This window comes from Dermacentor albipictus, chromosome 9 (genome assembly GCF_038994185.2).
Source record: "Dermacentor albipictus isolate Rhodes 1998 colony chromosome 9, USDA_Dalb.pri_finalv2, whole genome shotgun sequence".
Taxonomy (NCBI): Eukaryota; Metazoa; Arthropoda; class Arachnida; order Ixodida; family Ixodidae; genus Dermacentor; species Dermacentor albipictus.
Genome location: NC_091829.1, coordinates 56,482,436 through 56,497,321, shown reverse-complemented (window position 1 = coordinate 56,497,321; position 14,886 = coordinate 56,482,436). Strand labels below are relative to the sequence as shown.

Genomic DNA, 14,886 nt, shown 5'->3' with positions numbered 1-14,886 from the left:
AGGCCGGCAAGCAGTCAGGACAAAGCGGGTCAGGAGCCTCTCCACGACTGGTCTCCTGTGGTGCAAAGCGTTGAGAAAAGTCTGGTGTCACCTGCTTGCTGATGAGGGAACAAAGTTGGCTGCGTTTTGTTGCCTCGTGTATGGGCATACTAATTATGCATTCAGTTTTTATCGCTATCTGCTGCATTATGTGTATAGGTGGAAGTACAGTATGTGCATGTGTCATGTGAATGAAGTACGGTTTGGCATTCTTCTCTCTCATTCATGCTTGCGCTACATCTATTTTGCCACTTAACGCGAATCATGCTTGTTGTCGTAATAAACCAGGAAAATTAAAAGTGAGAGAGAATGAAAAAATAAAATGGGATAGTTGAGGGCTAAATAAATTGCAGCAGTATGGTTTCCGAGGGAAAGCACTATCGCTATTGAACGCCTATCATTTAGGCAACAAGTTGCATTAATTAATGGTATACAGTCTGAGCCGAAACCTCTCATGTGCGGTGTCCTTTAAGGAAGTACTCTAGGACCTTTACTCTTCAACATTTATATAAATGATATAATAAATATTAACCATGACACAATGTTTGTCATCTCTGTGGATGATACAAGTCTGCTTTTTGTCGGTAATAACATTTCCGAACTTACTGATCAATGCAACATTGCAATGAAAGCCCTCAAGGATTGGCCCATAGATAATTCAATGAAGATCAACGAGGGTAAGACTAATGCTGTCATTTTCAGACCAAAAATAAGTTTATCTCACCGCATGAAGATATTATTTTAAATTCACGTCCTGTAGAAATGGTAGAGAAGTTCTAATGCCTAGGGGTTATACTTTCCTCCAATGAGTCATGGTATTCTCACGCCAATTACGTCTCAAACGAAATAGCTGAAATCATTGGGGCTATAGCTCGTTTAAGAAGCATCACAAACTGAAATGCTGATTTACAACGCAATCTTCAACTCGAATTTGAATTATTGCCACTTAGTTTGGGGTACCACAATGTTCACTAACCTTGAATGCATACACCTAATCCAAAAGAAAGTATCTCCGACTTGTGTATAATTCGTCATGGTGACATCCAAGGGCAGCTTTATTTAGTCATTCTAGAGTGATTAAAGTACATAACCTCTATAAATATTGCCTCAGTGTCATCTTTAAATTGGAAATTAGGAATAATATAACTAATTTCAGGAAATTAGCAGAACGAAAGAAAAATTGTTAAGCTATCCAACAAGACATGGCGAGGAATGGATAGTACCGACACCTCGACTTAAACTTGCACAAGAACACCTTCATTATATTCTTCCGTCTCTTCTTAATGGTTATAGTCTCATTAACTTCGATTTGTTTTCTTCTTTGCGCTAAGAGCTTCATACAATATATTTTAATAATGTGGCTTGAGTTTACTTATGTGTACATATTGCTGTTTCGTGTATACTTTAGTAATTTCTTAGTATACGTATCTATTTTTTAATTGTGCAAGTTCCAGTACAGCCTCCCGGCTGAATATTAGGTTTGTAGACTCGTCAAGCTGCCCTGGTGTAGCTTCTTTCTGCAGCCCCTCCATCTGCATTGTAAGATGGGAAAATAAAATCGAAATTGAAACCTTACAGAAATTTCAACACTTTTTGCGATCTGTAAGTGGTGTGGGACAGTGTTGCGTTCCATCCATGAATCCTGAAGCTTTGACGCATCACATAAGTGTCTGCTAGATGCTAGGTGCTAGATGTTGGCTTGTCTTATATACAGGCTGCAAAATTTTTTTTCCGGTTAGCTGTTCTCTGCTTAGTGAGCAAGTGTTACCTGTGCTGTTAGCACCTTTGATGCTTGACCATACAATGTGTGATGTCTTTCGTTACATAGATGATTAAACAGAGGTTGGCCGCAACTGCTGAGCACAGCCTGAAATGTCTTTGTTGCTCATCATCTGAAAAGAAAAGAAAAAAGAAGAAAGGAAAAAGAAAAACAAACTGGAAAGAAGTGCACATGCATACGTTGCTGAAAATTAAGGCAGCGACTTGGCAGTTCCAATTCAGTGACAGCTCTAAGTAACTCCAGTTCAATTATACCCCTTCACATGACCTAGCAACCCCATTCACACAACCACAGTAATGTTATATACTGAAGCAATACTCAAGATTGGTCTTCACCTTAATGCTCGGGCCCTGCTTAGTAACCCTCGTCAATTTACTTAATTTCAGTAATATCTTTTGGGCCGTACATATTGTGAAGGAATGTGGTTACATTTAATTCTGTAACGATGTTATATAGAAGAATCCTTTGTATACAATAGTACAGAGTGGAAAAAAAAAAACAATAGGCAGGTGGTGATGGTGAGTATGAGTCTACGAAGGTGGTTCCAGTTGAGTTACCTTCTGGCAATAAGAGATTCACTGCAGGATTTGGTTAGACATTGCAGAACCTCAATGTTTTTCATGAGGAAAGAGAGAGTGATTGTGGAAACAAAGAGCCACACACTATTTTCTGCAACGCTTTCAGGAGTACAGCTCATCTGTCAGTCATAGTCAGTATGTAAGAAAATGGAGAGAATGAATGTGGTATAGTATATTTTGTGAAATATTTGCAGGCAGAAATATGACACGAAGCAAGAGAGGAAAGACCAAGTGATGCCTTTAAGGTGCTTAATGCTGGTGCGGCAGTTGTAGTGTTCAGAAAATGGGTCTATCGGCATTATGTTTCAGAGGTTCCAGAGGCTGGATTAGGTTGTCTGTGCTAGGGTCCCACATTGCTGTAGCATGTTCGAGTTTGCTGCGAGTTAGCGAGCAAGGCAGGCACAGAATAGAAGTTATGGTTGATGTACTCATGTTCAGTTGGTGTTGCTATTTATTAATGTGATAGGACTAAACTTGAAAGCAGGGGCTGTGTACACCTAGGCATAAGCAAGAGCTTGAGGGCTCTAAGGTGGTGTTGTTACATAAGTAAATCACGGGAGAGGTGCACATTCGTGAAACAGTTTCATTTGCCAGGTCATGCACCAGTGATTAAAGACTGGATTTCGTCACTCAGAATCTTGGAAAATGTGCGTGCACTATGCTGGCATTTTAGAAGCTGAAGATTCGTTTGCCATTTGGGGGATGCCAAGTTCACTGTGGCCTCCGTCATCCATAGTTATGAGCCAAATAAGGGCATTTGTGAATGTCAGCGACTGTGTCGAAATTGGTGGGAAGCACAAAGAGGAAAGCGAGGATGGTTCAAGCTACATGAAGCAAAAGTTCATACTGCTTGAAAGAGTCAACGATAAAGCAGTCTCTTTAGCTGGTCATCTTCAGGTTTGGTGGCCATAAGAGTGCAGTAGCGAGCAGAAAAAAGCCCCAGATGATCCTTTTCATCGCAGCGGGTGAAAAAAGCAGTGGGATAACTGAAACACAGTCCTGAACAAGCATCCCTGGCATCATAAACAAAATATTTATGGCTTCTGCATAGTCAGCTATAAGATTGTTTTCTCGTTCATAAACTGTTTGTGTTTCCATGAACACTTCATTGCTTTCTTTGTAAAGCAAAGCTTTTCTTGCCCCTTCTTTCCACTTTTCCTCTGTTGCTGCTGCCGTCATATACGCCACGTTGAGGGGTGGTTGGGAACGTTTATAATCGTGGCAGGAGAGCAGGAGAAGGAAATATGACATCAAAAAGCACGCCTTGTTCAGGGTCTTTGAGGTCTTTCCAACGAGAGCTGCCTAGGCATCGCCACAATACCTGCTGTAGTCTTTGGAGCTTCCTGGCTGTAGCCACAATGCCCCCTAAAGGCTGTAATAACATGTGAACCTCCCACAAATGTATTAGAGAAGCTGCATCGGTTACCTTTGTACTTGTGCAACAATCCAGAGAGGAGACAGAAAAGTAGAGATGAGGTAGAGAGGGGAGACAGAATAGGTAGAGCCAAAGCAGTCATGGAATGGGTGAATAACAAGCTTACCACTCTTCACTTGTGGCAGCTCGCAGACATGGGATGAGAGTACACGGAATGAAGGAACAGGTCAAGGAAGTTGGCAGCCTTGTACAGGGTATTTGAAAGTGAAATAGACAACCGCAATCTATCAGAAAGAAAGTGAGAGATACAGAGATGATAAATTGGGTGCAAATGATGGAAACAAGGAGAGGCCATGGAGATTTACAAATATGAAAAATCGGGAAGGAAGATCTGTATAGCAACAAGGGCAGTGCCGTGCTATCTGGCTGCTGCCTAAGGAGAACAACATATTGGAACTATTATTCTGAACAACAACAACAAAGCAGGGAAGAGATTGATAGAACTGCCATCTATACAAGCATAGGTAACCATATATCAGAATAGAGGTTTTAATGAAGAAATAAAAGATTAAGAAGAGGTAGGCCAAGTGCTAGACTTCAATAGATGTAGCAAAACCTGATTAGCTCATGCAGGCTAAATGACTATTTGTCGCTGCCCCATTTCGAAGAGGGGGTACCAATAAAAATAATAACAGTAATAATCATCAGGAGTGTGGCAGAGGGAAAGACTGTCAGAAAGCATGCCTCCTTTAGAGTCTGTTCAATAGGAACTGCTATACTATTAGACATGGCAATGGTTGTGTACACACTGCAAGAATTTAAATTCAAGCTATGGCATGGTATGTTTCTCCTATCTCGAAAAATTAGGAACCCTGCAAGTTCGTCTATGCGGACAACTGATGCGGAGTGTGTGGATGCAAAGCCGCACTGCAGCGTTAAGACAACACTACGCAAGCAGCTGTCCAGCAAACCAACACTTATCCATAATGCGATGCGCAATCTTAAGCAGTGACAGTACTAACCTTCTCGCAGGTTGCAAACAATGGCGCACTATCTTGCCTCAGGGCAACCTCTTGAAGAGAAAAGAAACCCTATGGCACACAACAGCAACTCAAGCAAACACTTCTCGCTATATGTGCTGTGTATACTACGTGGACAAACATAAATGGTGCACGCAAGGTAACATTTAACATGACCTCAGCACTACCGTATGCGGTCAACATCACCACCAGGTATCGTCAGTCAATGTAAACACCATAGAAACAGCAGTTTATCGATACACACAGTTTGTGGGACCTGCACAATTTCTTTTATCTGTTGGAAATAAAAAAACAGCTCTCAGCAAAGATAATTTTCCTGTTTCCTGCATTTCATCTCTGCATGTAATTTGCCTTACATGTGGGACTTCATGCTCGGCTAGCCATGAATTCTCAAGTGTTATAGTAGTGAGTTGAGAATTGACTTGGTCGTGCAACTTATGGTTTTTTAAATTTCAACTGAAGATGTTGCATTCTCTGCTTCTCGCAATAGTTTCTTTATATACTCTAGTAACCATGTTGCTGTATACTCTATACTAGGAATATTTTCTCTACTAAATATTTTAATTTTGCCTTAAAGAAATTGCAGCTTGCAGTCATTAATGTGGCAATAAAAAGGAATCCAGTTTACAAGCATGTTTTGTTTGTTGCCTGCATGCTGTATTCATCAACTAATATCTTTACGAGAGTGCTTCAACTTTTACACTATTCTTCATCATTAGTTATGATCAGGCAGCTTTTCACATCATTGGAGGAGTTAGTGAGGATGTCAGGGGAACCGCTCATTTACCATTTACCCAATTTCCATTTACCTGCACTGAAGGAGAGATGGGGCTCTGGAACATACGACTAACCTGCTGGGCTGCCATCTCTAGCAGGATGGTGAATAAATGTGTTGGTCTCTTTTGTAAACATTGCCAATTACATTTTGATTGTTACTTGTCAATCTTAAGTGTAATTTCTTGGGGTGCTTATGGCAGTATGCAACAACTGCCTTGTAGCTCTTTAATCTATATGCTTGTTCAATATGTGTTGCTATGTTATTCCAATACCATACTTATGTTACATTTCCTACATTTTGTACATTGCATTCCTGTTTTACATTCATATGCTCTTTGGTAGGTGATATTGATTTGTGTTACCAACATATCTATGTTAGGCTATTTGCTTTTGGCGTGCACGTAATTTCAATTGCTAAAAAAGTTCACCGATGATTACGATACTACCTAATGCATAATTTGAGCACAGCTGTATACGTGTTTTCATTTTGCTATATATTCACTGGCATAAACAATATTCTGACTCATTCGGCATTTCCAAAGAGAGCTTAGTGTGGCACGATCGCCTCGCTAATGGGAGATAGCGAGAGGAAGCACATGAGTGACACGTGGGTGTGATTCACAACAGCTGCTGCAGAAAAGTTCTGTTCATGCAGCACTTTGTTTTCATACAGACGACGCGCACTACTCTGGCACCACCTTGTAGCCATTGTCGCCAAAAGCCCCTCGTGCATGGCACTACACTGTTGTCTTTCAATGTGCTCGTTCGCTCAGTTATGAGGGAGGATGCCGACACTCGCCGCAGGAACAGGTGCCTATGAGTTGAGCTCTGGAGAAAGTACTCATTTATTGTGTACATCTTGATGTCAGGTACATATATTCTCACGTTTTTGTGCCCTGCTTCTCTGCCAGTCAGAACTATTCTCTGCGGCTCCGTCAAGCTGTCGTTCATGCAGATTTTCATGCGACACATTCTCGGTGCGTTCAACCTAGTTTTCTGTAACAACTGCCTGGCAACTGTCTGGCCGTTTTCGAGGGTCGAACCTGAAGATAGTATAGTATAAGTGCATGAGTCGATCACGAGGGGCGCATACCGGTTTGTGCCCCTGAGGCCACTAGGTATGGGCCGCTCTTCAGCCAACCTTTTTGATGCCAACTTAGGTCGCTGGGTATCAGAACAACAACAAACATTTTCTTCATTGAATCTTGGTGTCATCTTGGATCACTTCGTAATGCGGGCCGTTCAGATGGGTATGTGCCGCTCATCAGTGAACCTCTTAGAAGCCTGCCACTGGGTACGTGGCATTGGGTATGTGTCGCTTTTTGATGCCAACTTGGGAGTTTGAGATGACCTGGGAGAGTGAGTATCATGACAACAAACAACTTCATGCACTGCTCTACGCACCAGTTTTCCACACTTCGCAGAAGCACTAACCATTCGCTGGAGAACAGTTATATGATTCATAAGAACCATTCTCTGCCAAACTGTGTATGCTTTGTATCACGTAGATGTAAACTGTAGTTGAGTCTGCTTAACCTTTTTCTTTTGGGCTTCCTGCATCATGTAAAGTGCCTGCGTGATGCAAATAAAGTTCTAAGTTCAAATATGAATTAAAGAATGCAGCAAAAGAAATGATCTGACCTATGTCTGGGAAAGGCATTGATCAAGCTTTGAGATGTGAGTGAATAAACTTGATTACAGAGACCAAGCTGCCTGAAGGTGGTGTGCAATCACCTTATTCCACGTAGCTGTGGCCCTGTGCTGATAGCCTAGCCCTGTTCTCCAGCACTATAGCTGGTCCTCAGGTTTTCGGCTCATCAGTTCGGCCTCCCATTGGTTTTCTACTGGTGTTTGGATAAGCATCATTCGCAGGTTCTCTTTGCATTCTCAACCCACGTGGTAAAGGGTGTTTTGTGTATTGCAGGATTGGCAGTCTCCTGTAGACGTTGAGGAGGTGCATTGTCTGTAGTAGAGTGCCGTGAAGGTAATTTCCCATCTAAGTCTGTGCAGTATGGCGGCTTCATCTCTATTAAGCTTTCAGTGTGGTAGCGGGTATTCCCATGTGTTCTTGTATTGTTCTGCAATGTGGTAGTATTTGCTTTCTATCATTTCGTATGGGTCTGATGGTAGACAGTGTCCTGGGGAGGTTGCCTGGCGTGTATGTTCTTGGGCGACGGCATAAGCCACTTGGTTTCTCACAAAGATTTGCGTTCTGGGGTCGAGACAGTGTACATTTCAGGGAGGTCATAGTTCTTAATGAAGTGGTGATGTGGTCTTGGTAACCCTTCAAGATGTCTTTTTGTGCAACTTTCATAAATCAACGAAGGACGAAGCAGAAATACACAGGACAGACACTGACTCTCAACTGACATTCCCTCGAGTAGTCCTTCGTCGATTTGTGAGCGCTGCGCAAAAATATGTCGTGAGCACTTACTAACTTACTCAGTTTTCTATCCTATTACCAATTCTTCCTGCCCGAAAATTGGGACAGGCTGCCTGTGATGACGCTGACTGGCACGTCCCATTGGCACCTTATGGCCCCTGCTATGGCGACCTGTACGAGTACCTCATTGTCCCTAGCAATAACAGATGCAGCTTCTCTTTTTGTTCTACTTGTTGTTACGCAGGTAACACTTCTTGCTGCCTTGTATCTTGTGGTGTCTGTGTACCTTATTTCTGCCTTGTTGCTTTCTTTGTTTAGCATTTATTGTAGTGCGATGGCTCTTGCTTGTCTTCTCTCATTTTTGTATTTTGGGGGCATGTTTTTTGGTATGGGATTGTTGTGTTTGGTATGGGACATTGTGGACTGTTGTGTTCTTCTTCGTGAGATTATTCAAGTCTTCTAAGGAGAGTTCTACTGGCAGTGGTAAATTTTAGTTTTTGAATTTGGTTCATCTTGTGAGCCCCCAACAATTCTTTCCAGGTACTATGTACTCCCAGTCTTAGTAGTTTTCTGTTGATGTGGTGGCTGGTAGTCCTATTGTCACTTTGTCTTTCTTATCAGCATGTTCAACTTATCCCTTTCACTATTCCCCATATCTGTGTACATTGTTTGGTAGGTGATTCTGCTGATGACCAGCACCTTGTGAGTTTTGTGGTGTCTTGGATTGAAGGAACAAGACATGAAGCTTTGAGATGAATGAGAATATTTCAGAAAGTTTCAGATTAAGGAAGCCTCTCACAAGACTACTAAATACATTGAAAAACTCGAAATATTTTTCTGTTTTGATCGCTTGTCATTTGAGACCCCACATTTCTAGTAGGAATCACCCAAAAGAAACTAGTAACCACTAAGGCTATCTACAACTGGTAGCCTATTATGATCCTATGGGAAGAGCCGATAGTCTGGTTGCTTGCCGACAACAAATAGCCCCATCATATAAACCATCAGGATCTCGAATCACACCCACTGGTCCCTAACGGGTCCATCAAATCTATCACACTTAACTTGAGAAGCGTATAGTACTCATATGCACAAACACGCAATGGCAATTTACTTCAATGATTTACCCACCATTGCATTTGTGCAGTCTTTCTCACGTCCTGTGGTATTTGAGCCTGTTTATCTTTCATGTGCTCTCTGGATACACTATGTGTAACGTTAATTGCCTCTTTAATTTTCCTTATTCCATCAACTGCGTTAATTTCTCCTTCCTTTCCAGTGTATCTTGATCTTATTTCTGAATTACATTTTCTATTAAACTTGCTATATTTCTGTGATCCCACTGTTTGTATGTCTTCTGATCTCATTCTGAATGTCTTCCACTATATTTTTTATCTGTTGATCATTGAAATTTACCGTCATAGTTCTTTATTCTGGTGTTGGCTTGCTGTTAAACTTTCCTTCGCACTGTATGACACATCTCTGATCACTTCCCAAGCTGTTAGTTCTATACGCAAGCTATTTTAACTTTGCCCAGTTTACTGTATATTGTTTCCATCATCAGGCTACAGTCTGTTCAACTGCTTATCTCGAAATTCCTGTTTAAATTGTATGCATTTACCAGTATTCACTAACAATTACTAGATTGTATCACTTGCTATGGCCCAATACACATTAACCGTTGTAGTTGGAACATCCATCGAAGTCTTTAATGTGACCATTCGTATCTCCAAACAAGATAACTTCAGTGTTAGCCTAAAGTTCGAAGGAAGACTGTGCGCCAGCTCATGGTTTTCATGTTGGCAACTGTTTCTAGTCCACAAATCACACTACCCGAACAAACATGCTTTTGGTGCCACCTGCACCTTTGCCCATACATGTTGGCTTTATTCTTTGCCATTTTGCATCCTGATGTAGTGGCCTAGCAAGAAACTTCTTGTGGTCGGGGCACATATTTGATTGTGGATGAAACGGTTGAGAGAGAAGGGCGAGAGGGTGGCTGGGCAGGCCATGTACACAGGAATTGAGGGGGTTGAGGGTGGGAGCAGGGGCTCACGTGCTCATTGTGCCACCTTTTGGCTACGCCACTCCTTATCGACGCGCACACATTCACACCCTGCATTTCCTCTCTGTTGTTGTTCAATTGCTTCATCTTGGTGGTACCCGCCATGGTTGCTCAGTGGCTATAGTGTTAGGCTGCTGAGCATGAGGTCGCGGGATCGAATCCCGGCCACGGCGGCTGCATTTCGATGGAGGCGAAATGCGAAAACACCTGTGTACTTAGATTTAGGTGCACGTTAAAGAACCCCAGGTGGTCGAAATTGCCGGTGTCCTCCACTACGGCGTGCCTCATAATCACAATGTGGTTTTGGCACGTAAAACCCCATAATTTTTTCTAGCATTCCCGAATCGTTCGTAAAATTTGCGAAAAGTGATTTAGAGCTGGGTGCAAGACGAGATGGGGGCAAGATTACAAATTATGCGTACAAGGAAAAAAAAAACACTTGTGATGGTACATGAGCCATCCTCTTGTGGCAGAAGCACTATGCCATATACCAGAGGAGTACTTGCTTGGAACAAGTTTAGTAAGACCAGTTCCCGAAGCAGGAGAAAAAAATCGGCAAACAGCACGGTCGTTGAAAAAGTCGACTGTGATCTAAAACAGACTGCGTGTATCTTGTCGATGTCTACAGTTCTATGTTTGCTTCTGCATCTGCGCTGTTTCTAAAATTAAATTATCGTTAAGGAACGGAAGAACGAAATCTTTATTTGCAGAAAGGATGCGGCTCTATGGTCTATATTAGGTATAGTGTGCATATTAGGTATAGTCCTCCACTATGGCGTGCCTCATAATCAGAAAGTGGTTTTGGCACGTAAAACCCCATAATTAAATTTTTTATCTTTGGTGGTGCTACCAGATCTGTAAATTAAGTCCCCGTGACAGCATTACATATGGGTTTTCTTTCTCTTGAGCTGCATTGTTTTATTTTTTTTGTTCCCTCCCTCCCTATATGTAAATTTGTGCATTACCACAGGAACCTCCCTATGCATTTACTTAGGCCCAAACAGTGAAATCCTCTTTACCTCAGTAAGGAAGCCTTCATTGCTGTGAGACCACCTTATGTCATTCTGAAAGCTACCTTACTGAGGGGCTCTCGGTGAAGGCTTCCTTGGCGCTTCCTCAGCATAAGGTTGCTCTGTAGCTACCTTCATGCATCCTTGTGCTGCTTCTGGTCCTGAATGAGCGCTTCACATCAGTGCTGGTGCATGTGATGTTTGCTTGCGCATGCATGCTGTCACCTGCCTGCGGAGAAGCGTGAGCACGATGCCATGCGTCAGCGTTCGTTCCAGTCGCATGTTTGGCATGTGTGGCGTCTTGCAACGTCGGTGTGCTAGTGTTGCTGTAACATATCAAGTTTCACACTTGACTGCAGTAGTTTCTCATGTTGAGTAAACTTGAAAAAAAAAAAAGCATATGCGCGTGTCCATATTAGCGATTCAATTTAAAGATTATGTGACCATCCAACTTTCTTTTTATTGAATAAAGGCGTTCGTGTAAAGCTTATGAGAGATGCTCTGGAACCCAGGTGTACTGCAACCATTCCTTACGTAAGGACGGGCAAAGGGAGCTTTCAGAGTATGCTTGCTTCCTCCATCAGTCCTTTGCTGTAAGGAGGTTTCACGTAAGATCAGGAAGAGGTAAAAGGAACGTTTCATTGTTTCGATTCCCTTTTCTGTACAGCCATCCAAACCTTCTACAGTCTAGCATTGATTAGTTTGACCAGTTAGGTATACTTACCCCGAAAACCAACACTAACTAGTCAGAACTGTTTTCCTCCTTCCCTTCAGTGTGTCTATTGCAGTGGCATCCCAATGAGTATATATGTACTCACCAGCTGCAATAAATCAATTGCTGAAAGTTAGCGCTCGTCCTGTGTTCCTGCTTATCCCTGTGTCATTTTTTGCACTATGTTTCCGAGTCTGTGTATAGTCATAACTAGTTAACTAGTCACATGGTGGCTAGGTGAGCTCAGCACCAATGCCATACCGTGGAGAAAAACAACATGTGATAAAAGAAGAGCCCTTTTATTGTGGTGTCTGAGTAACAGCTACTATGTACAGTGTTGTGTACAATAAATAAATTACATCACTATGAAAAGATGAGCTATGTAATTATGAAGGATGAGTGACTAGGTCAGTCTATTGCTTTAGTCCACTTCTTCTATCGTAGGGCCGGAGTGTTGCGATGTAGAGCTGTGCTTTGGTCCCTGTGCTTGATGAAGCTTGCTCATAATCGGCATGCAGGCTTGCTGCAATTCTTTGAGCCGGTGTTCGTACTCATCCTTCTCAGCCAGACTGTTGGCATCGATCCAAGAGATGGTCTCGCGACACTTGGAAAGTACAGAGTCCTTGTCTGCAGCAGACAGCTTGTCTCCTGCTTCTTCAGCTGCTTGCTTGACTCCATAGGCATAAGACTCTAGAGAGTTCCTGGCCGCCACCCTCTCACGCTGCGCCTCGTCTTCCTGCTTGAACTTCTCGGCTTCGGCGAGCATGCGCTCAATGTCCTCCTTGGAGAGACGGCCCTTGTCGTTGGTGATGCGGATGCTCTCCTGTTTGCCCGTGCTCATGTCCCGAGCAGAGACCTGCAGGATTCCGTTGGCATCCATGTCGAAGGTCACCTCGATCTGGGGAACGCCACGAGGCGCCGGTGGGATGCCGTTCAGGTTGAACGTTCCCAGCAGGTGGTTGTCCTTGGTGAGGGCACGCTCGCCTTCGAAGACTTGAATGGTGACAGCGGGCTGGTTGTCTGAGTAAGTGGTAAAGGTCTTGGATGTCTTGCAAGGGATGCGCGTGTTTCGTTCCACGATGCGCGTCATCACTCCGCCCGCCGTCTCGATGCCCAAGGACAGCGGGGCCACGTCGACCAGCAGCACGTCCCTGATGGCCTCGCTCGAGTCGCCGCTCAGGACGGCCGCCTGCACCGCTGCTCCGTATGCGACGGCCTCGTCGGGGTTGATGCCCATGGACAGTTCCTTGCCGTTGAAGAAGTCCCGGAGCAGCTTCTGCACCTTGGGGATCCGCGTAGAGCCGCCCACCAGCACGACGTCCTGGATTTGCGACTTGTCCATCTTGGCGTCGCTGAGTGCGCGCTCCACCGGTTCGAGCGTGCTTCGGAACAGGTCCATGCAGAGCTCCTCGAACCGGGCGCGGGTGATCTTGCTGTAGAAGTCGATGCCTTCGAAAAGCGCGTCAATCTCGATGCTCGCCTCGGTGGAGCTGGACAGGGTCCTCTTGGCACGCTCGCAGGCGGTTCGCAGTCTCCGCACCGCTCTCGGGTTTGCCCTGAGGTTCTTGCGGTGTTTGCGCTGGAACTCTTGCACGAAGTGTTCGACCATCCGGTTGTCGAAGTCCTCGCCTCCCAGGTGCGTGTCTCCCGCAGTGGATCGGACCTCGAACAAGGAGCCCTCGTCGATGGTCAGCACGGAGACGTCGAAGGTTCCGCCTCCCAGGTCGAAGATGAGGACATTCTTCTCGCCGCGCAGGTTCTTGTCGAGTCCGTACGCGAGAGCGGCTGCGGTCGGTTCGTTGATGATGCGCAGCACGTTGAGCCCGGCTATGGCACCGGCGTCCTTGGTGGCCTGCCTTTGCGAGTCGTTGAAATAAGCAGGCACCGTGATGACGGCGTCGCTCACTTGCTTTCCCAGGTATGCCTCCGCAGTCTCCTTCATCTTGGTCAGAACCATGGCGCTAATCTCTTCCGGGTTGAAACGTTTGCGCTCACCCTTGAACTCGACGCTGATCTTGGGCTTGCCACAGTCGTTCTCCACCTTGAAGGGCCAGTGGCGTATGTCTTCCTGTATCTTGGGGTCGTCGTAGCGGCGCCCGATGAGCCTCTTGGCGTCGAACACCGTGTTCTCCGGGTTCATGGCCGCCTGCGCCTTGGCAGCATCGCCGATCAGCCGTTCCGTATCCGTGAAGGCTACGTAGCTCGGCGTCGTGCGGTTGCCCTGGTCGTTGGCGATGATCTCGACGCGGCCGTGCTGGAAGACACCCACGCAGGAATACGTGGTGCCGAGGTCGATGCCGATGGCCGGCACGTCAGACTTTCTGCCGATAGGCATGACGATTGTGTTGTGGTAGTTGCGTTCCGTTCAGAACACTTGCTCACTCGTTGCAGTGATTGAGTAATCTGCTGCACCGCGGTCGCGACGCGCGATTTATACCGTTCGCGCGCTTTTCTAGAAACGCCCAGATGCTTCGCGAGCCGCGGTAACCAATGAGGGCAAAGTGGGACGGTGACGTCAGGAGAGCCGCTCCGGGATTGGTCCGTTGCGATTCGAAGCATCGAGAAGGCTCTCGCATCGTCTGCTCGCAGTGGAGAGCGAGCGGGTTTTCGCGCACATAAAACGAAGCTGATATTTTCCTGATTTCTTTCTTTTTCCCCTGCTGTGCGTGCTCGGTGTTTGAGGTAACCGAGAGATTGTTGTCATTTTAGAGAACTGATGCAGACCAGTGTCGTATAATGAAGCCCTCCCTGAGCCTGCTTTACTTTCGATATTTTTGTTACCTTTCGCGATCAACAAATACTTAGATGAGCATTTTTAGCGGCTGATATTTTTTCCCACAATTTCGAAGAATCAGAAAGCTCGCGAGCGAATGTTCGATGCCAACTGTGGGAAAAGTAAGCCGATATATGAAATCGTGAATTCGTCCGCTGTGGTCTCGTCGCGGGACTTCGTCCGGCCGAACTCCAGCGTCGACGGGGAAATTCATCCACTGTTCACCTGAACGTAATCCCCGTCAATAATTTTTTTTTTACCATCGATCAACGTAGCGTACGCTTGTACGTGGAACGGGAATTCACGGCGGCTTTATTGAGACGCGGGAGTAGGCGGGTGGTTTGATGTAGTTAT

General features: G+C 44.8%; 1 protein-coding gene across 1 annotated transcript; it reads right to left on the bottom strand.

The window, feature by feature from the left end:
* Window positions 1-12,042: 12,042 nt before the first annotated feature.
* Window positions 12,043-14,222, bottom strand: LOC139049938 (heat shock protein 68-like). The gene has a single exon (XM_070525831.1). The coding sequence runs from the start codon at window positions 14,092-14,094 to the stop codon at window positions 12,181-12,183; it is 1,914 nt and encodes a 637-aa protein (XP_070381932.1). The 5' UTR covers window positions 14,095-14,222; the 3' UTR covers window positions 12,043-12,180.
* Between the last annotated feature and the right edge of the window lie 664 nt (window positions 14,223-14,886).

Bases quoted from the DNA above. Each gene is read 5' to 3' on its own strand.
- LOC139049938 (XM_070525831.1), bottom strand. From the start codon at position 14,094: ATGCCTATCGGCAGAAAGTCTGACGTGCCGGCCATCGGCATCGACCTC.